This window comes from Zingiber officinale, chromosome 5B (assembly GCF_018446385.1).
Source record: "Zingiber officinale cultivar Zhangliang chromosome 5B, Zo_v1.1, whole genome shotgun sequence".
Lineage (NCBI taxonomy): Eukaryota > Viridiplantae > Streptophyta > Magnoliopsida > Zingiberales > Zingiberaceae > Zingiber > Zingiber officinale.
This window is the reverse complement of record NC_055995.1, coordinates 67538978-67562949: the sequence shown is the minus strand read 5'-3', so window position 1 is coordinate 67562949 and position 23972 is coordinate 67538978. Positions and strand designations below refer to the sequence as shown.

The following is a 23972-nucleotide window of genomic DNA, read 5'->3' as shown; positions in this document are numbered from 1 at the left end:
TGTAACCGCTCCTCGCATGGCGATATCAATAATATGCCTACTTCGTTGCCATGGCGGGTGGAGGATCCGTCCACATATATCTTCCAAGTTATCTCTGGCTCACCGTTCTGCACTTCAGTCACAAAATTAGCTAAGGCTTGTGCCTTGATCGTCGATCTAGGCTGTTATCGTATGCTGAATTTGCTCATCTCCGTGATCCACTTGATTAGTTGGTCGGACAGTTCGAGGTTGAGGATGACTCTTCCTAGAGTGTTGTTAGTTAAGACAATTATGGGATGCACTAAAAAGTATGGGTGTAACCTCCAAGCGGTGAGAACCAGCCCATACGCTAATTTTTTAAGACAGGTGTAGTGTCATTCAACATCTTTTAATAAGTGACTCAAAAAGTACATTAGCTATTGTACAGCGCCATTCTGTTGAACCAATACTTATCTGACCGCTTGCTCTATGGATGATAGGTACAGCTAGAACAGCTCACCGACGATAGGTTTTGCCAGTACAGGTAAAGAAGTTAAAAAACTCTTGAGCTCTTCTAGTTCTTTGTCTCTCTCCGCATTCCATTGAAATTTCATAGATCAGTGTAGAACTTTAAAAAATGAGTGGCTCTGATCAGACGACTTAAAGATAAATCTTGATAAGGCCATAATCCATCCGGTCAATCACTAAGTCTCTTTCAAGTTGTGTGGGGGAAGCATGTCCTGGAGTGCCTTCACTTTACTCGGATTTGCTTTAATCCCCTTCTTGGTTACGATGTAACCGAGGAATCATCCACTTTTTGTCTCGAACAGACACTTGTTCATGTTGAGCTTGACTCCATACTTCCTTATCGTTCAACAAGTCTCTTATATGTGTGCACAAAGGTCAGCAGCTTGGAGGAATTTTATCAAAATGTCATCTATGTATACCACCATGTTTCGGCCGATTTGATGGTGGAACACCTTATTCATCAGCCTCTGATATGTGGCTCCAGCATTCTTCAACCCGAACGACATACTACAAAGTTCCATCCACCTTGATGAAGCTGCCCTTCTCTTGATCCTCCTTGGCGAGCGGAACCTGGTGGTAGCCTTAGTATACGTCCAGTATGTAGATCAGCTCGCAGTTGCTCGTGAAATCCACCATCTGGTCAATATGTGGCAGTAGAAAGTAGTCCTTTGGGAAAGCCTTGTTCAGATTGTGGAAGTGAATGCAGACCCTCCATTTGTTGTCTGTCTTGGAGACTAACACAATATTGATGAGCCAGCTCAGGAACTACACTTCGTGGATGTGTTCAGCTTTAAGTAACTTATCTGCCTCCGCTTAGATGATCTGATTTTACTTCACACTGAAGTCTCTTTTCTTTTGTTTTACCAACCTTGCGTTCCATTAGACGTGTAATTCGTGCTATGTTATGGTCGGCGAGATACCCAAGAGCTCGTGAGTCACCCATGCAAACACATCATGGTTTTTCCTTAGATAGGCGACCAGCTCCACCTTCTTCTCCACGCTTAGATCAGTCACTATAAAAGTTGTGGTCTCCAGTCGGGTGGGATGCACCTGAACTTCTTCCTTTTCTTCATAGACAAGGGTGGGAGGCTCTTCAAGGATTGCATTCACCTCCAACCGCTGTGCTTTCCGAGTGGCATGTGCCTCCATCTTTACCATTTCAATGTAGCACCGGTAGGAGGTTAATTGGTCACCCTTTACTTCCTCGACCGAGATCTCCACAGGAAACTTGATCTTCTGACAAAACATGGAGACGACCACTTAGAATTCATTTGGCACCGGTCAACCCAATATGACATTGTAAGCGGACAGGGCGTCCACCATAATGAAATTAGTCGTCCTTGTCCATTTGAGTTGTTGCTCCTCGAGTGATATGGCTAGCCGAGCATAGCTAATCGACAACACTTTATTGCCCATGAACCCGTATAAGGGCGTTGTCATGGGTTGCAACTCACTTCAATCAATTTGTAATTGATTGAAAGCCTTCTTGAATATAATGTTCACCGAGCTACCTGTATCTACAAAGGTTCGGTGAATATTATAGTTAGCGATTACCGCTCGGATAATCAAAACGTTGTCATGAGGGACTTCCACTCCCTTCAAGTCCCAAGGACCAAAATTGATCTCTGAACCTTCTGCTTTCTCATTTCTGCATCCGATAGTGTGTATTTCCAATTGTCGGGTATGTGACTTCCGAGCTCGGTTGGAATTATCATCAGTCGGGCCTCCTGTGATCATACCTATGTTGGTGAGGGAAGCATCAGACGATCGAACCCAAGTTTTGATAATGGCAAAGTGTTCAAAGTTAAGTAGTGTTGTGATCTAACAAGTTCATGGAGCTTGCAGGAAAGACCTAAGTGATACTTAGGCAAAAGTCCTAGCTGCGGTTAAGCAGGTGGAAAACCCTAGGGGGTGGTAACCCTAGGTCATAGGGGGTGGTAACCCTATGCGGAAAGTCTTGGCGGGTTGACAGCTTCAGGCAAAAGTCCTAGGGGGTAACCCTAGGTGGAAAGTCCTGGTGTCGCGAACCAGGTGAAAGACTGGACGGGCCGGGAAGCGGAAGTCCAACAGAAAGTCTGGAAGCTTCGAACGATGAGCAAAAGTTCAGTCGATCTGGAGGATCGCACTGGCAACAGGTAAATCTCCTGAGTGGAGTAGGTGACGACGCGTTCCCCGTAGAGAGAACAGTAGGCGTCGGGTCGACCTAGGGTTTTCGATTGGAAATCCGAAGTCAGACCCGGACAGTCCGATGACTGTCGATATCATTTATCATATTTCTGTGCTAACTTTGTTTTGTAGGGTTTGTGTTTGGGACTAACACATTTTGCAGGAACAAAGGAGCACTTTTAACCTCGGATGAACAGTGTCCGAGGCACCTCCACGGGGCTTAGAGGTGCCTCGGGTGCTAGCCGAAGCCAGCTGTCCAGAGGCGCTGGAGGTGCCTCGGAGGAATTTGAAGGTGCCTTGGACCAGGCGTTGGAGGCGCCTTGGAGTAGCTTGGAGGCGCCTTCAATGGGATAAGGTGCAACCAGATCAGAGTGATCCACGCATGCGACTCGGCGGCCTGGAGGTGCCTCAGACAGGCTTAGAGGTGCCTCCAGCACTGTTTAAAAGGGGGTTCGAGGCAGAGGTTCAGAACAACAATTTCTAAGTGATCAAGCTACAATGTGCTGCCTCAAAAACACTCTGAAGTGTTGTTACAAGTTTCCGACGACCCGGAGCTCCGCTACTTTAAGATTCTGTCGTTGGTATAAGTTTTCTTTAATTATTGCACTTATTGTAACTTACACTTGTACAAAATTTGCACGATATAGTTGTTGCCCACAGTAAGCGATCAACGATCGCGGGCTTTGGAGTAGGAGTCGCCACAGACTCCGTACCAAGTAAACGACCTGTGTCTTCTGTGTTTGTGTGTTTCTTTTTATTCCATTGCTTTACTACTCGAACGATTTACGATTCCGAAAAGCGAAATAGCCACGAGCTCTATTCACCCCCCTCTAGTGCTTCTCGATCCAACAATTGGTATTAGAGCGGGGTCGCGTTGATCTGGTGCAACCACCAATCACGCAAATTTTTTTCGTGGTATTTTTAATTTTTACGGAGTCAATTAGAATCTAGCTTAATAGCTACATTCTAATTATTTTTTTGAATCGGTTTTTAGCTCGAAGTTGGTGCAACACCACTCGAGCTCGTAATCTTAAAATTTTATTTCCCGCACTGTTAATCCAAGACCTAGTCTTCGGACATTTATACTTTGTCTTTATTTTGCATATTATTAATGGCCCAACAAGAGGGTTTCAGCACCGTTCGCCCCCCGCTTTTCACCTGAGAAGACTTCGGATATTGGAAGGGGCGAAGGGAAACCTTCCTCAAGATACAATTCGACACGTGGATGATCATCAATGTTGGGATTTTCGGGCCGCAAAAACTGCTTTTTCGCGTTGCGGAAACCCCGAATCTCCCATGCCACCGGATCCATGCGAAGTTTATAAAACAAAATTTCATGTATGAGTTTACTAAAGCCTAGATCTACACTTTCGACAAGGAATTTTACCCTTGATGCGAAGCCCTTCGCAATCCCGCTAGTCCTCGGTTCGCCGGATCTTGAAAGTGTCAAAGTAGACACTTCTCTATATGTATCCACACAAGCAAGAGATGGAGAGGCCAAACAAAAGGTGTGCTAGCACCTATGAAGTGTTCGGCCAAGAGAGGAGAGGGAGAAGAAAATTGAGAGCAAGAGGAAGAAGATGGAATGAATGCCTTGAATGAAAAATCAATCTCATTCAACACTAAAAGTGGCCGGCCACTTCAAGTCTTGTAACCCCCATGGAATATCAAGAGTCATGTCTCTTGATCTCCTCCATGAGGTGGCATTTGGTCAAGTCAAACTTGACCAAATGAAGAAGCCTTGATGATGTGGCATTGGTCAAGTCAAAGTCAAGTCAAAACTTGACTCTTCATCTTCCTACTTGAATCAAGTCAAACTTGACCACTTCTCTTCCTTGGTTGATCTAATCTAACCATTGGTTCAAGTCAATTTTAATTTAATGAATCTCTATTCATTGAATTAAATTAATTAAATGAGTCTAAGTCCAAATTAGACTCACTTAACACATGAACCAAATTGAGTCCAACTCAATTAGCTCAATTTGAATTACTCTTAATCCAATTTGGTTCATCACATGAACCTAATCATTTAGGTTCATCAAATGAACCTAATCTCCATCTAATTGCCCTTTGTGTATGACCCTATAGGTTCTTGTAACGTTGGCAATGCTCCTAAACCCATTTAGAAGCATAAGTAATGAGTGGTATCTAGCAACACATCATTACTACCCAAGTTACAAGAATGTTGAGATCCAACATCACCTTGTGACTACTAATTGTGACTCCTCACAATATATGACAAGTGTCCTTCTATCCTAGACATCTAGATTGATCAACGTGAGGCATAGACCATGTCATCCTCTAATCAATCTAAATCTTGAACTCCAAGTAGACTCATACGATCAAATAAGCTCAATATCTCATATTGACTCATTTGGGCATGGTCATGCACTTCGTGGTCTCACTCTATCAAGAATATCGATGTCGCTCCCGTCATATAGGAGGGATAGATCCCATCTACATCACTCACATCCCTCTGCATAATTCGTTACATACCCAGTAATCGCCTTTATAGTCCACCCAGTTACGGGTGACGTTTGACGAAGCCAAAGTACGTAACTCCTTATGTAGGGATCCATGGTGACTTCAGGTCCAAGGACTAGTAGTCATACTAATAGCCACATGAGAAAGTATATGACACTCATATAACGATCCATGATACTTTCTCATGGCGGGTCATTCAGTATACATTCTCCAATGCATACCCATGTGTCAACTTGATATCTCTATATCCATGACTTGTGAGATCAAGTCATCAAGTTGACCTACATGCTAGTCTCGTCGCATTAACATTGTCCCTGAATGTTAATACTCGACTAGGAATGATTAAGAGTAGTGTTCCCTATATCATCTCACTATCGGTTCAACTAACTGATTGATATAGGTAAGAACCCTCGACTCAAGGACGCTATTATACTTAGTTTATTTGGCACCAATACAAGTAAGCATAATAACCAAAAAATCAAATACCTTTATATATAAGAATATGATACAATGAGTCCATACAACAATCATCAAATGATTGGCTCTGGGGCTCTAACTAACAATCAAGACTGGAATACAACTGCCAACCGACGAAGATGGCAAGCCGACACCCTGCGAAAAATGGGAACCGACCCTAATCAAGAAGGTGGAAGTTGATGCCAGAGCGACTTGCACCCTCCAGTGCGAACTAACCAAGGAGGAGCTCAACAGAGTTGGATCGTTCTCCAGCGCAAAAGAGCTTTGGGAGAAGCTGATCGAACTCCACGAGGGCACCTCCAACACCAAGGTTAGTAAAAGAGATCTTTTATTTAATAAATTATATAATTTAAAAATGCAGGACAGAGAGACAACAAGTCAACTCCACACTCGCATACAAGACATTCTCAACTCCCTCCATGCGATCGGGCAAAGAGTCGAGAATCGGGACATCATAAGGTACGCTCTAAACGCTTTTCCGAGGAGCACATTGTGGGCATCGATGGTAGATGCCTACAAAGTCTCCAAGGACTTATCTTCCTTTAGATTAGATGAATTATTTTCGGAATTTGAACTGCATGAACAGACTAATACATTGCCAACCGAGAAGAGTATTGCTTTGGTTGCAGGTACCAGTCGAACACGCGAACCAAGATCACGGCGAAGAACTTAACCGGAGGAGGAAGACGAACCCGACTCAGACAATGAAGACGACGAATTAACCTCCGAGCTCATGAACCTAGTGAAGAAGCTTTACAAGAAAAAGAAAGGCTTCAACAAGAGAGATCTAAAGAAGGCAGTACAATCCAAGGAGGTTCAATCCAATTCAAAAGTCAAACTCGAAGTGATCTGCTACGGATGCAACTAGAAAGGGCACATCAAGGCAAACTGCCCAAATCAGAAGGATACAAAGAAGCGGAGAAAAAGAAGGTGCTAAAGGCGACATGGGACGAATCTTCCTCAGAGGACGATGAAGACGAACTCGATCAGACGAGTCTACTTGCACTAATGGCCCGGGACCAGATCAATCTGTCCGAGAGCGAGAGCGAGTCTGAAGCCGAGGTCGAACGAAGCCACGGATCTGTATCCATTTCTGAAGGGCCAGACCCCGCTGTAAGTGTTCCTCGACATAATAATTTAGTTAATTACTTACTACGCAAATTAGCTAAATCAAACCTAAAGGTCAAGTCACTTCTAAAGGAAGTAGCGATCCTTAAAGAAGTGACTAACCCCAAAACCTTGCCTGACCCAAGTCAGACTGGAAATTCAACTCAAGTTCAAAAACTTGAGGAAGAAAACTCCAGTCTGAAAACTCAGGTTAAGGATTTAAAAAATATATTAGAACGGTTCTCTTTGGGCTCCAAGAAGCTTGACCTAATTCTTGGGACACAAAGAGCTGTTTACAACAAAACTGGGTTAGGTTATAAAACTAAAAGAAAATATAGATCTTACCTATCCTTAGTAAACAGACAAAATAATAAATCAGTCCAAGCATGGGTACCCAAGTCCAACCTGGTTAATCAAGTTGGACTTGGTCAATATTGGGTCCCTAAGGATCAAATACATTACCTCGATAGACCATATCGAAGTTATGATCCAGGGGGAGCTAGAAGAAAAATAATAAAAATAAAATTAAATTCAAATTCAAATTAAATAAAATTAAAGTCAAATTCAAATTAAATAAAATTAAAATTAAAATTAAATTAAATTCAAATTAAATTAAATTAAATTAAATTAAGATCCAAATTAAATAAAATTCAAATTCAAATTAAATAAAATTAAATTAAAATTCAAATTAAATTAAGATCCAAATTAAATCAAATTAAAATCCAAGGGAAGGCTCCAGAATAGCTAGCACCTCCGAACTTAATCCACCCGATAAGGGTAACCAAGAGTAGACTACCCGGCAGGTTAATTAAGGTTAGATTAAAATGGGCTAGGTTTAACTTGACTCACGGCACTGGTGAAGTATTGGATGATAGTACGTTGGGGAAGCTTAGTCATCGCATGTCTAGGAAGATATGACTTCAACCTGGTGCATTTGGCTAAGTGGAACTGACCGAAACTACCCTTTATGGATCCTAACCAGTTAGACCAAGGTATTGTACTAAGTTCAATGGGTAGGACTATTTGGAAAACTCGAAGGCATGGTTACTTTAATGATGTCCTTGTGACTCACCATAGCCCAGAATTTTATCCAAAGAATACCTACTTGTTGAACCCAAAGCTAAATCTGAATCTAACACAAAGTTAAACCAAACTCTAAAATTGAACCTAATTTATCTCACAAAAATTATAGGATTACCTGATTGAAAATTTAGATTGGATGAGATGACTAAGGAATAGAAATTAAAATAAAATCAAATTTGAAATTCAAATAGAAACTCGAAATTCAAAATTCGAGTTAAAATTCGAAACTCGAATTAAAATTCATAATTATAATTAAATTAATTCTAATTCAATATTCAAATTCGAAATTCGAATTAAAATTCGAAATTCGAAATTAAAATTCACAATTATAATTAAATTAATTCTAATTCAGAATTAAAATACGAAATTCGAAATTAAAATACGAAATTATAATTAAATTAATTCTATTCAAGATTAAAATTCGAAATTCGAAATTAAAATTTGTAATTATAATTAAATTAATTCTAATTCAAGATTAAAATTTGAAATTTGAAATTAAAATTAAATTAATTATCCTTCAAATTTAAATTAACTTAATTATTTTTCAATTAACTTTATTGTTTTTCAAATTAACTTAAAATATTTTTCAAAAACATAATTAACTTAAAATATTTTTCAAAAACATAATTAACTTAAAATATTTTTCAAAAACACTTAATTAACTTAAAATATTTTTCAAACACTTAATTAACATAAAATATTATTCAAAAACTAAATTAACTTAAAATATTTTTCAAAAACTAAATTAACTTAAAATATTTTTCAAAAAAACTTAATTAATTTAAAATATTTTTCAAAAACTTAATTAACATAAAATATTATTCAAAACCTAAATTAACTTAAAATATTTTTCAAAAACTAAATTAACTTAAAATATTTTTCAAAAATTTAATTTACTTAAAATATTTTTTAAATACTTAATTAACTTAAAATATTTTATAAAAATTTAATTAACTTAAAATATTTTTCAAAAATTTCATCAACTTAAAATATTTTTCAAAAATTTAATCAACTTAAAATATTTTTCAAAAATTTAATTAACTTGAAATATTTTAACTTAAAATATTCTTCAAAAATTTAATCAACTTAAAATATTTTTCAAAAATTTAATTAACTTAAAATATTCTTCAAAAATTAAATTAACTTAAAATATTCTTCAAAAATTTAATCAACTTAAAATATTTTTTAAAAATTTAATTAACTTGAAATATTTTTCAAAAATTTAATCAACTTGAAATATTTTCAAAAATTTAATCAACTTAAAATATTTTTCAAAAATTTAATCAACTTAAAATATGTTTCAAAAATTTAATCAACTTAAAATATTTTTCAAAAATTCAATCAACTTGAAATATTTTTCAAAAATTCAATCAACTTGAAATATTTTTAAAAAATTTAATCAACTTGAAATATTTTTCAAAAATTTAATCAACTTGAAATATTTTTCAAAAAAATTAATCAACTTAAAATATTTTTCAAAAATTTAATCAACTTAAAATATTTTTCAAAAATTTAATGAACCTAATATTTTTTGAAACTTAATTAACTTATTTTTTCTTTTTCTTAATTAACCTAACCTTTAAAACAAATTAACTTAATATTAAAAAAGAATTGTCTGACACGTAGGCGCACAGCGGAGGCGCCTCCCATACGAGGGAGGCGCCCTTAATCATGGCGAGAAATTTCCCACCGCCTTAACCAAAGGCGCCTCGGATGGTCTCCGAGGAGCCTCTAACGGCCCCCTGGAGGCGCCTTAATCACCGTATAAGGCGCCTCCAACCTGAGATTTCATAAACGAATAGAAGCTTTTCTATTCGTCTCAAACTCGTTTCTCTCCACGATTCCCTCTACAAAAACGTGTGATTTCTTCCCTAAGGTGCCTTCAAACCATCCACTCTCCTTCACCCACCTACAATGCCTCCTAGGTATATCTCAAACCTCCCTATTGTCCTTATTTGTAGTTATTCTACATTTTTATATATATATTGTCAAAAATAGGAAACGTCGCATTGTTGATCCTACACCGACTAGGGCCCCTTCTACGGACCCTAGATTCCCCTCGGAGCAGCATAGGGTAGATTTTGCTAGGTTTACATTTGAGTCCATTAAACTTAGGACTGTAGTTAGGGCATTTTTTACCCAATTTTGTCTCCCTACTGTCCAGATGATAGATTACTATCACCAAGGGAAACTGGTTGACTGTAACAACACAGTAAACCAGGATTTGTGTGCCCAGTTCTATCACAACCTTGAAAAGGTTGATGATACTACATATTCCACCAGAGTGGGTGGAACTGACATCCAGCTTACCCCCTCCCTGATTCATACGAGTCTAGAGCTTAGGGAGTCCACATGTACCTATAACAACCCAAATTTCCTCATTTCGAGTCTTAATAGTGATTAAAAATAATTAGAAATGCTTTAGAAAAATTCTAGAGATTTTTAGAAATTTTTAGAGTATTTTTATACAATTTTTAGAGGTCGTTTGGTATTTTTACCAAAAGGAAGAAGTTTCAAAAAATAAATAGGTTCGACCGAGGTTCGAACCCGTGACCTCTGACTCGACCCGAACCTTAAGCAAATCCAGCTGACCAAGTGCCCAAGAGGGCTGTGCTAATTAAGGAAAGAGCGAAAAATATTTATATGGAAGTAGATAATAGAATACCTAGTTATACGAAGAGAACTTAGGTATTATCCCGAGACCTAATTCCTTCTCACCTCTTCTTCCTCGCACGCGACGGCGGCTTGGGTGACAACGAAGACAAACCTAGGGCACATCTCCGGCGGTCGGCCTAGGCTCGATCCGAAGGGTTTCTTCACCGAATTGAGATCCTCTTGTCAAGGAGAGTCCGTGGGCACGAAGAAGAAGCCAGAATCTTGAGCTATCTGAAACCCTAGAAGTTCTCTTCTCGGTTGTGAGTCCAAGAAACCAATGTAAGTGCTACTCACCTACGGTAAGAGTAGTTTCGAGCTTCGATTCTCTTTTTCTTTTGGTTTCGGAACATGCTGTTTGTTTGGAGTGCTGCCGTGAATCTCAAAGCAAGGGAATAAACCTACTACCTAGTTTAGGAGGTTTAAGATTTTCTGATCCCAGATTCTTGTCTATCAAGAAAACCTACTTCGTTTTTAGTTGGCAATTGAAGTGGTACAACTTGCTTTCTAGGTACAGACATGCTTTGCTTAGTTGGAAATAATTTAGAATGTGTAAGTGCATTAAGTGTATGTTCTAGTATATCATCATATTCACGTATCAACTTTTGATAGCAGCAGCATTATTTTAGTAGATGTCATTTCTTTTGCTTAAGCTAATTGACTTGTCTTTACTAAGAGGATTTGATTGTTCTTTTTAATTCTGTAGTAGCAAGTGTTCTTTGTTTTCCTTGCTTTCGGATTTTCTGTACAGCATTGGGATGGCTAGAAGTTTAAGAGTAGCAAGTGTCCTTTGTTTTCTTTGCTTTTGGATTATACTGTACAGTATTGGGATAGCTAGAGGTTTTAAGAGTAGCAATCATTCTTGGCTTTCTTTCCTTTTTTTGTTCTGTTGTAACAAGATTTAAGATCCTGTTGCTCAATAAAAGTATAAGTATTGCAGTTTATTTTAGCATTGCAGAATTAGATTCCTTTGCAGTTAATAGGATTTCATTTAGCCTTGTAGTGCAGAAATGTAGTGCAGTATAGATCTCCTTGTAGTGCAGAATTTTGGTGCAGTTTCTTTAAGTAACTCGTGCATTAGCAAGTGCAGATCATATTCGAGTTTTCTTTTGTTTTCTTTGCTGTTGTACAGAACCTAAACTGCCCTCTTATTCCGAGTATATAGATAGATTTCTTGTTGATTAGAATAAATGGTCATATGAATAGGTTCTTACCATGTTTTCGGACTTTTGTACATATGCATTTATGAGTAATTAAAGAAATGCCGAGGCATTCTATACTAAGAGAATTAGAAGATAATAAGTATTTTACTTTAAAAGGCTAGTACCCGACTTCCAAGGTTGTCGTTAAACAAATCCAGGTGACCAATTCCAAGGTCTTGGCCCTGGTAAGACCAAGGTCTTTATCCTCGTAGGACTGGTGACTAGCTACCACAGTCTCTATTAGGGAGCGCGCATTGGTACTAAGCCTGAGCCCAAGAGAAAGTTTATTATTATTTTGAAGTATTAAACTATATGTATTTGAACTAGCAAAGCAAGTGTCATAAAAGTTTAATTCAGCAAGTTAGCCTCTTTATTCCCAAGTACAGCAAGTTAGAACTGATGTTTTCTTTTAGCACTGCAAACCTTAGTTTGATTGCTACTGTCATGAAGCGTTGCAGATTTTTAGTTTGCATTTAGCTCTTGGGGTTCTTGGGTAGCAGTAGGCGTGCACCACAAATGAAGAATTGTAGAATTTTTACATTTTGTAGTAGTGTAGATTTTCGCATTTTGTAGCAGTGCAGATTCTTGCATTTTGTAGCAGTGCAGATTTTTCATCAAGCATCTAGTTTCTTTTGTTGTTATATACATGAGTAGATTTTCTAGTTTTCTATTTGCTATTAATTCAAAGCATGTAGTATTAGTTTTATTTGTTTCCTGATTAGTTTATTGAGCATGATTAGCCTTGTCTTCCAGCATGCAGTTTTATTCTTGTATATCATAAGTATGCAAATTTTAGTGCTTTGCTATTAGATGAGCATGAGTAGTTTTCTTCTTACAGATTCAGTTTTTAGCATTTGCTGTATTTATATGCACATTCGAGTTTTTATGAATTAGGCAGCGCTTACTAACCATTCGCTTATAGTTTGCATTTCCTCTTACTGCAGATAAAGGAAAGGAAAAGCTATAGAAAAGGAAGGTGACAAGGAGGTGTTTGATGATGTGTGTGATGCCAGGACTATGGGAGAGATTTGGGACATTATTAAGTTTCCGTGTTTTAGTGGATAAGAAACATTTGAGATTGTACTTTATATTCCATGTCATTTGAGATTGTACTTTATATTCCATGTCATTTGAGATTATTTTTGCTTTAGATTGCATGCTAAGATGAGTTCAGTTTAGTAAGTAGGTACTTTTGTGTTTGCATTGAGATATAGTTTCATATGTTTTATGCTATTATGAGTTATATGTGCATGTCAGTATTGTATTGTATTTTAGTCCTGCTGAACTGCATATACTCTGTCAAAATTTTAAGTTTTCTGGAAAAATTTTAAGTACAGTTTGTTACACTAGTTAAGTAAGAGTTTATAGTAGTTATGTAACGGACACCTTTAGAGAGTAGTGAGAAGTGTGGTCGTTACAGTTGGTATCAGAGCAGTTCCCATTCTCCAGCATCACACACACATCAGCATCAGCCTTGCCGTCTTCAAGTAAGAAAGTACTTAAGTTTTTCTCTTGTGCTTTTCCTTATTATTTGCAGTATAGAGTATCTGCTCATATGTGCTTAAGTGAGAAGAAAATTCTTGTTTTATTTTTTCTATGTTTTGATACATATGTCTAAGAAGAATAGAGACGATTTAGTTTTGTTTCTCTTTCCACATAATTAGATGTCAAGAAGAGGGTGTCCCCGTACCGCTCGTACTGAGGACCGAGCTCAGGAGAACGAAGAGCCCAGAACAGCTGAACCAAATCTCTCTGAAGTTGTTGCTCAACTCCAGAGACAAGTGGCGGAGCAGCAACAAGTGATCGTCAATCTGATGGTGAATCAGCAGCCAGTCCCTCCCACTCCTCCAACTATCAATGTGGAGACTCCAGTGGTGACTGAGGTTCCACCAGCCACCCTGGAAGTCCCCACAGCACCTAGAAGACTAGAAGAATACCTGATACAGTGGCTGAAGCTGAAGCCAGAAAACTTCTCAGGCAAGACTGAGCCCTAGGATGCCCAGGCTTGGTTCAAGACATTAGAGAGCACAATGGAGCTTCTTGACTGGCCAGAAGTCGAGAAGGTCAAGTGTGCCTCCTTCTGCCTGGTTGGAGATGCTCGTATGTGGTGGGAGAGATTTAAAAGCAAGAGAGCAGTCAATCAGATGAGATGGGCTGACTTTGAGGCAGAGTTTTATGAAGAATTCTTCCGCCAGCAGATCACCAATAAGCATTATGAGGAGTTTATAGAATTCAGACAAGGTGACCTGTCAGTGGAAGAAGCAGTAAAGAGATTCAATAGGCTAGTTCGTCTTTGCCCAGAGCTAGTAAGCACAGAGAAGGAACGAGTCAGATTGATGCTCAGGATGCTGAGGCCAGTGATAGCACTTAATGTGAGTAGTGGAACTCACCAGCCCCAGACTGGCAAAGAGCTGGTCAGCAAAGCATTAGTCGCTGAGCACTATCTAATCAGCATCAAGGCACAACAAATGCAACACAAGCTAGTCAAGATAGAAGACAAGACAGTGGGGAATCAGAGACCCCAATCAAGTGATCAGAATTGGAAGGGCAAGGGTAATAAAAGGAAGAACAAGAAAGACCCAAGCAGGAAGATGTTCGGGTAGTCTGTAAGTATCCAGAGGTATTCCCAGAAGAGCTACCTGGACTACCTCCCAATAGAGAAGTGGAGTTTGAAATTGAATTGGTTCCTGGTACCAGTCCAATTTCAAAAGCTCCTTACCGAATGTCTCCAGCAGAGCTGAAAGAGCTACAAGAACAACTCCAGGAGCTGCTTGACAAAGGCTTCATCCGCCCTAATCATTCACCATGGGGAGCTCCAGTGTTGTTCGTCAAGAAGAAAGACGGATCTATGTGAATGTGCATAGATTATAGAGCGCTGAACAAAGTGACAATTAAGAACAAGTACCCTCTTCCCAGAATAGATGATCTATTCGATCAGTTAAAGGGGGCAACAGTGTTCTCTAAGATAGATCTGCGCTCTGGGTACCATCAGTTGAAAGTGAAGGAAAGTGATATACCCAGAACAGCTTTCAGGACCAGATACGGACACTATGAATTCGTAGTCATGCCTTTTGGTGTGACTAATGCACCTACAGTCTTCATGGACTTGATGAACAGGGTGTTCAGAGAATACCTTGACAAATTTGTCATCGTGTTCATCGATGACATTCTAATCTATTCCAGAACCCCAGAGGAGCATGACACGCACTTGAGAATAGTCCTGCAGACCCTACAGCAGAAACAGCTTTATGCCAAATTCTTGAAGTGCGAGTTCTAGTTAAATCAGGTGGCGTTTCTAGGTCACATTATTTCTAAAGAGGGCATCCAAGTGGATCCTGCCAAGATAGAGGTAGTCAATAATTGGCATAGGCCCAAGAATGTTAGAGAGATCAGAAGTTTTCTTGGTTTAGCTGGGTATTACAGAAAATTTGTGGAGGACTTTTCCAAGATAGCCTCTCCACTAACAGCCCTAACGAGGAAGGACAAGAAGTTTGAATGGTCAGACAAATGTGAACAGAGTTTCCAAGAGCTAAAGAAGAGACTGACCAGTGCTCCCATCCTAATAGTTCCAGAAAGTGACAAGAGTTTTGACATCTACAGTGATGCTTCCAAGATGGGCCTAGGAGTTGTACTCATGCAAGAAGGAAAAGTTATAGCTTATGCTTCCAGACAACTCAAAGACTATGAGAAGAACTACCCCACTCATGATCTTGAGCTGGCAGCTGTGGTCTTTGCACTGAAACTCTGGCGACACTACTTGTATGGAGTCCAGTGCAGAATCTTCACAGACCATCAGAGTTTAAAGTATTTCTTCACCCAGAAAGACTTAAACATGAGACAGTGCAGGTGGCTGGAGTTGGTCAAAGACTATGACTGTGAAATCCTCTACCACTCAGGCAAAGCTAAAAAAGTGACAGATGCACTAAGCAGAAAATCCAGTGCATCCCTGATGTTTTTGTCATCATTAGCCCTACTACTGCAGAAGGAGTTGTCAAATTTTGGAATGGAAATTATTTATGGGCAACTCTCTGCATTGACCTTAGAGTCAACCCTGCTTGAGGATATACAGAGAAAGCAAAGTGAAGATACAGATATCCAAAAGATCAAGCAAGGGGTACAAAAAGGGAAAAATTTGGAGTTTCGAGTATTAGACAGTGGAATTCTTTATCAGGGGAACCGCCTTTGTGTCCCCAATGATGAAGAACTGAGAAAGAAAATTTTAGAAGAAGCTCATAGTACACCTTACTCCATGCATCCTGGTTCCACCAAGATGTATCAGGATGTGAAACAGAGATTCTGGTGGTTTGGACTCAAAAGAGATGTTGCAAAGTAGTCACTGCCTGACATGCCAGAGAGTCAAAGCAGAACACCAGAGACCAGGAGGAATGTTACAACCTCTCCCAATACCAGAATGGAAGTGGGAAGACATATTCATGGACTTTATAACAGGTTTTCCAAGAACCACGAACGGATATGATGCAATATGGGTAATAATGGACAGATTGACCAAGTCTGCCCATTTTCTAGCCATCAAGGTGTCTCATTCTATAGAGCAGTTGGCACAACTGTATGTTAAGAAAGTGATCAGACTTCATGGAGTTCCAAAATCTATTATGTCTGATAGAGATGGGCACTTCACCTCTCATTTTTGGGAGTGTGTTCAGAATACACTAGGCACCAAACTCAAGTTCAGCACAGCCTTCCATCCTCAAACTGATGGACAGACAGAGCGAGTAAATCAGATTTTAGAAGATATGCTCAGAGCTTGTGCACTAGATTTCAAGGGAAGTTGGTGCAAGTATCTATGCTTAGCTGAGTTTGCCTACAACAATAGCTATCAGGACACCATCAAGATGGCACCTTATGAGGCGTTGTATGACAGGAAGTGCAGATCACCCATTTGCTGGCAAGAAGCAGGTGAAAGAAAAGAAATGGAAGTAGAGCTGGGCATTCAGACTGAGGTGATAGATGAGACTACTCAGGCTATCTAGAAGATCAGACAGAGGATTGAGACTGCCCAGAGTAGACAGAAAAGTTATGCTGACACACGCCATAGGCCACTTGATTTTAAAGTGGGGGATTCAGTTTTTCTCAAAGTCGCTCCTATGAAGGGCGTGATGAGATTTGGCAAGAAGGGAAAATTAAGTCCTCACTACGTAGGGCCTTACCTGATCATAGAGAGGATTGGGAAAGTAGCTTACAAGCTGGACTTACCACAAGACATGTCAGCAATACACAATGTTGGTGTGGGAAGCATCCGATGATCGAACTCGTGTTTTGATAATGGCAAAGGATTCAAAGTTAAGGTGTTTTGTGATCTAACAAGTCTGCTTGAGTATTTCAGGAAAGTCCTAGCTGCGGTTAGGCAAAGGGAAAACCCTAGGGGATGGTAACCCTAGGTCATAGGGGGTGGTAACCCTATGCGGAAAGTCTTGGCAGGTCGATGGCTTCAGGCAAAAGACCTAGGGGGTGGTAACCCTAGGTGGAAAGTCCTGGTGTCACGAACCAAGTGAAAGACTGGACTAGCCGGGAAGCGGATGTCCAGCAGAAAGTCCGGAAGCGTCGAGTGCTGAGCAAAAGTCCAGTCGATCTGGAGGATCACACTAGTAGCAGGTAAATCTCCTGAGTGCAGTAGGTGAGGACGCATTCCCCGTAGAGGGAATAGTAGGCGTCGGGTCGACCTAGGGTTTCCGGACGGAAATCCGAAGTCAGACCCGAACAGTCCGGAGACTGTCATTACTCTGTTATCATACTTTCTATTGTATTGTGCTAACTTTGGTTTGCAGGGTATGTGTCTGGGACAAACACTATTGCAGGACCAAAGGAGCACAAGTTAACCTCGGATGAACAGTGTCCGAGACGCCTCCATGGGGCTTGGAGGCGCCTCGGGTGCAAAGCTGAAGCTGGCTGTGAAGCACTCTGGAGGCGCCTTGAAGGAGTCATAAGGCACCTTGGAAGGCGCCTTGGACAGATAAAATTCGACCAGTTCAAGCTTGATCCACGCGGGTGACTCGGCAGCATGGAGGCGTCTTGAATAGCCTTCAAGGCGCCTTGAACACCCTTTATAAAGGGGTTTCGAGCAGCACCTTCATTCATCAGATTCTAAGTAATCCTCTTACTGCGTGCTGCTAAATCGACGACCCGGAAGTGCTACGACTTGACATCGACGACCCGGAGCTCCGAAACTTGTGATTTCTATACTGTTGTCGGTATAACTATGTTTCTTTTTATTGTACTTATTTGCAATACTTGTACTCTATTCAAACTTATAGTTGTTTCCCACGTAAAGTGTGAGATCTCGGAAAATTTAAATAGATAGGGTTATTTCAGAAATAGTCTTACAATATTTTTCCAGAATTTTTAGAAATTTTCTGGGAATTTATCGGAGCTCGTACGACAAGTTTTGAGGGGATTAATTCCGGGTACAGATAAGGCCTATTTGGGATACCCATTTAAGTGAGGAAATGTTTTAATATATAAATCCATTTCCTTTATTTTCTTTCCCCAACCCCATCGCCGAACCCGAGCCCTCCTTCCCCGATCTCCCCTCTCTTCCCTACTCTCTGCTCTCTCGCGGACAAGCGACGCCGAAGGGAATGAAGCTTTGATCTCCGGCGATCTTCCTCTGCCGGCGTCAACACCCTAAGCTCATATCTGGCCGGTGTTTCTCCTCTCCGGGTCTTCTTCGGCTGAGGAGTTGCTATTCGGTGGATTTTGCACCGATTGTTGACGATCGGTGGCTAGGGCTTGGTGAGGAGCCGGATCTCGTATCGTCTCCGACTGGTAGGCTTACCCTCTCCTCCCCTCGTGTTGCTCACAGAGCAGTCCACACCTCCCTTCTTGCTGGAATTGGGCAACGACGCCATTGGGAGGTGATCCAGAGATTTAGGGCTTCGTCGGATCTGTCCAGTGACGGCGGTGTGGTGAGGTAACACCCTTATCTTCACTGTGTTTGTTCAATCCCCTTCCCTGTTCTTGATCCTCATTTTCTTGGCTACGGATTTAGGTCACGAGATTGAAGGGATTAAGGTAAGATGAATAGATTGTTTTCTTTAATTAGATTGTTGTTGGATTAGGGATCTCCAATCTTGATCTCTGTTCTTGACTTGATCAATAATCTTCCAGATTGATTTCTTCTTGATCCGGAATGTAGAGTGGAATTCAACACGTTGCTATTCTGTGGATTTTTTTTTGGTGCGGCAGCAACCCATCCATCAGTGTTCCCTTGATCCAGAATCAAACAGCAGCTAGATTGAGGTATGGTGTAGCGAGGTTGATACATAATTAGTGTTGTGTTGATGAATTAGATATGTATTGAATTCTGAATGGATTGGATTGGTACATGATTAGTTAGGGTAATTGATATTAGTTGTAGATCATGGTTCGAATTTGGATATTGTTAGATAATCACATGTTAGATGATTAGGTATGATCTGGATACCTATTGATAATTTATTATCATTAGGTTGTGTAGATTAATTAGGTTATATAGATTTAGGTTTGATTTGCTAATCTAATGGTTAATTAAAGATTAGGAAATTATTCATAATTAACCGTTAGAAAGGTGGAGGGTTATAGGTTAGGGTTTGTCCCTAAATTTCTGTTTAGGATTTATTTAGCTATTTGTTTGTGTTTTAGCTAAATAAATGTAAATGTATTTATTTACACAGGACTCTGATTCGAGACGAGCATCTCGACATTGGATTAGGACTGGATTGTACCTTCTATTTGAGGCGGGTACCCTTTGACTTATCTTTTGATAATGTCTTATGATATGTGTAGCTTATATATACTTACTAGTGGTAGATAGTAGATTATTCTTTCTCTTGGTCTTAGCTAGTTGATACCTATCACATGCTTCATCTGCTAGTTGCGTTACTTCAGGATTGGATATTTTATCTCTTGCCATGTGTATATATGTTCATAGAGATGCATATCTATAGTGCTCTACTCTACTGGATTAGTTGCTTTACATGTGTGATACATGCTCTTCGATTCATGATACCTACATCGTTGTTATATGTGATGTCTTTGGATTTATGTTGTTTATATCATGGTTATATATATGCGTTTACCTTTTGGGCACACACATATATGGAGGAGGCTATGTTCAGGTATGTCATATTGTAGCCGCATGCACCATATCGCATGATTGCATGTTGGGCGATTGACGACTCCATTATTGTTGAGCTCGTCGGCCGGCTACATAGGCCTGCACACAACGTGTTTCACTGCATGGGTAGTGGCACAGCACAGTAGGGTGTGTATGGCAGTAGCTCTGTAGTGCTCCGCTGGTCCGCTCATGGGTAGTGTGACTGCAGCGTGGTAGCAGAAAGGGATCCCTCCCCGTCATCGCGTACCGGGAGTTGAGAGCATTGCGCTCCCTCACTATGTTTGAGGTAGGAGGATAGGTGTACTCCGACAGCATCCCGTCCACTCGGTCACTCTTCAGGGGCAGTGATGGCAGAGTGCATGGTGTCACAGCCCTACCCACTCGGTCTCACCATTGTGTGTGAGATGGCTGACTGGTTGACAGGGGTGACCATGTCATATTGCATCATATGCACGGATTGCATTCGTTATGATTGATGCATTTTGGTGATTGTATATGATTGACATGCATACAGGATACATGCTTTTGCTCTGACTATTTTTGTCTGTGTATGTCCACAGTTATTTGTCCAAGCCTTGCAGGTGAGTACAGTTTATTTCAGTATCGCATTTCTTATTATTTGTGCAGTAGACTGTGTTACATGCCTATTGTTGGTTACTGCATTTTATTCAGTTATGCATATGTGTTATACTGATAGGAGACTGTACTATAGGCTTTATGGTTTAGGAGGTTGTACATTAGGATATTACTGGTAGTTATATATTGTTGTACATGTCTATTGGATTACCTGCTGAGTTCTTTGAACTCACCCCGTTGTTACTATTTTTCAGGTTGAGGTTGTTGGGAGATATTCCAGTCGCTAGCCCCATTATCGCGAGGATTTTCTTTATCGGATTATATTTTGCTTTTGCATCTTATATACTTGTATTGTGGGTTTGTATTGTGGACTTTACATTGAACATTCGGGTTTGCTACTTTTGTTTTCCGCTGCGGTTGTATTTTCATTACTTCGTGGATTTGTTTTCTTCGCTGTAGTGGAGTAGGCTGTTTACATATATCTTCGAGGTTCTATATCGTCTTTCCTTATTAAACTGCGTGGATTGATCATATATTATATCTGTGTGGAATGTTGATATAAACTGCGTGGTTTGTTTCTTAATTGTATTGTATTGTTCCGGCCGTGTGTGGCCGAGGTATAGAGATATATGTATACTGAGCTTCATATTGTCCGCCGTACAGGGGAGATGCTGCCGGAATTTCTTCGGACAGGGACTACCTGGGGCGTGATAATTTTTGGTATCAGAGCCTGGGTTACGATGCTCTGTATTTTCTTTTTATCTGATACCAATTTATTTGGTATCAGAGCTAGGCTTACGATACTTGCTCTTCATTTTGGATTTTCGAGGTTTATCTGATACCAATTTATTTGGTATCAGAGCTAAATTTTTGATTTAGCTTGGATATTTCAGTATTTCGGATTGTACGGATTTTCGTCGATTTTATCGTTTCGGAATTCCGAGGTATTTTGACGAAGTTTTATTGGATCTATTTGGGGGCTATGCAGCGACAGGACATCTCCAGACGGCAATAGGTAAATCAGGTAATTTTATAGTTTTCATACCTGTAGTGATATCTGGATAACATTTTTTTTCATATATGACACGTGTTCTAGTACTTAGACGTGGTCGTACACGTAAGAGGCCGATAGATTCTCCTGAGACAGAGTCTTCAGAGAGATCTGCTAGGGTCGAGTCTGCCCATCAGGAACAGACTCGTCAGGATATTATAGGCACGTCGGATTATAAGACCCCGACGGTTCTGACTTCAGAGGTACATACCTCGACTGTACCACTAGTGGTACCACCGTCGGCATATCCGGCACCTCCCCATCCGTAGTACTCGCGCTATACTCGGCAGCCTCTCTAGCCATGCCTGTTACTGCGTACTCGGTATTACTACAGATACCTGTGTCGGTTACTATATACTAGGCACCCACACTGGTAGTACCTATTACTTCTTACTCGGTACTGGCCACCGTACTTTTAGTACTTATGTCTACCCTGTAGTTCCACCAGCAGTACCCACCCCAGTTTATGTGGCAGCACCAGTAGTACCTCCTCCGACTTATCCAGTAGTACCACCCATAGGATCAGCTCCAGTGGTTCTGTCCAGTTCCGTAGCGATATCTACGGATATGGTTGCGACACTGGCACGGGTCCCAGCCTTAGCGAAGTCGGTGAAAAGATTGATTTACGCTATTTCGCGGGGAGACTGATCCGAGCGTTGCTCAATCTTGGATAGAGTCAATGGAGCGGACATTCTTTTACATGGCTGCTCCGAGTGGGAGAAGGCTGAGCTGGCGGCTTACCACTTACGAGATGGGGCAGAGATCTGGTGGGACACACAGCGCTCTATTATAAGCAAGCAACATATTACCGGGACGAGATTTAGGGAGACATTCGAGAGTCAGTATTTTCCCCGAGCGTATCAGATGACACTTCGGCAGGATTTTTCTGAGTCTTCGGTAGAATAACCGCTCAGTGATGGAGTATAATGCCGAATTTAATCGGTTGGCCAGATTCTGTCCTGAGTTGGTTGCCGAGGACAGATCTCGTATGTTTCAGTTTGTCCAAGGACTGGACGGGCATCTTCAGGTGAAGATTGCCGGTCTTGGTATTGCATCATACACAGAGGCACTGGATAGTGCTCTTATGATTGAGTCAGCTCAGTAGAGAGTAAATGCGGATAAGAAGAGGAAGCAGACTGATCAGACTTCCGGACAGATCCAGCAGATACAGACTATTGGGATAGCAGTAGAGCAGTCGTACTCAGACGGGTCAGGGTACTTTTGGGTCATCGGGACGACCCCAGAAGTTAGGACGCTCTACATCAAGACGTTCCCAGTCTTCTCAGCAGAACCGGAAACAGTCCACTGGTGACTCTCACTACACCCGATGCGAGTCCCGAGATCACATCATCTCTGCATGCACTCTGGGACAGTCAGTTTGCTATTATTGCAAACTGCCTGGACATTTGAGACGAGACTGTTCGCTGAAGGCTCAGCATGTAGCTTCCGGGATTTCTGTTCCGGGAGGACAGTTTGGTCAGTCCGAGACTCAGCGAGGTGGGTCAAAAGCCCAATCTTCGCATCGTCAGCAGAGGACAACCCCCCCTGCAGCAGCTGCATATGGCATGCACGGGCAGGAGCATTCCAGTGTCCTTGTGGAGAACCCCACGGCATTCCGCCTTAGTGTTCTCCAGTACTATTCGTCAAGAAGAAGGATGGTACTCTGAGGTTGTGCATCGATTATAGGCAACTGAATGCAGTGACTATCAGAAATAAGTACCCCTTGCCACGGATTGAGGATTTATTTGATCAGCTTAGAGATACATCAGTGTATTCTAAGATTGATCTGCGGTCTGGATATCATCAGCTGAGAGTTAGAGATTCTGATATTCAGAAGACAGCATTTCGCACCAGATACGGACATTACGAGTTTTTGGTAATGCCATTTGGGCTTACCAATGCTCCTGCAGTATTTATGGATCTGATGAACCGTATCTTTCTGGAGTATCTAGATTAGTTTGTTATTGTGGTTATCGATGATATATTGATCTATTCGCGTTCCGAGGAGGAGCACGCGCAGCACCTTCGTATAGTCTTGGAGACTCTTAGACGACATCATCTGTATGCGAAGTTCAGCAAGTGTGCATTTTGGCTTTCCTCAGTTGGTTTTCTAGGACATGTGGTTTCTAGCCAAGGTATTTCAGTAGATCCTCAGAAGATCGAGGCTATCACCAGCTGGGAGCAGCCGAAGTCAGTCCAAGAGATTCGCAGTTTCTTGGGCTTGGCTAGATATTACCGACGATTTGTTGAGGGTTTCTCCAGCATTGCTATGCCATTGACACGTCTGACTAGGAAAGGCGTGAAGTTCACGTGGTCAGAGGCTTGTGAGACCAGCTTCCAGGAGCTGAAGCGGAGATTAGTATCAGCACCAGTCTTGGTTTTACCTTCTGGTGATGACGGATTTGTACTTTACACCGACGCATCTCTTCAGGGCTTGGGCGCTGTCTTGATGCAGCACGGTAGGGTAGTCTCCTATGCTTCTCGTCAGTTGAAGGAGCATGAGAAGAACTACCCAGTACATGATTTAGAGCTAGCTGCTATTATCTTTGCGTTGAAGAGTTGGCAACATCATCTT

General features: G+C 40.9%; 1 protein-coding gene across 1 annotated transcript in view; it reads right to left on the bottom strand.

The window, feature by feature from the left end:
- LOC121986694 overlaps nucleotides 1-1734 on the bottom strand; it is a 76224-nt gene extending 74490 nt beyond the window's left edge. Inside the window, exons 1-2 of the mRNA XM_042540645.1 lie at nucleotides 1407-1734; nucleotides 1078-1220 (exon numbers count right to left, since the gene is read on the bottom strand). Coding sequence (XP_042396579.1) covers nucleotides 1078-1220; nucleotides 1407-1734 — 471 coding nt within the window. The remainder of the gene's footprint in view (nucleotides 1-1077; nucleotides 1221-1406) is intronic.
- Nucleotides 1735-23972: the final 22238 nt, after the last annotated feature.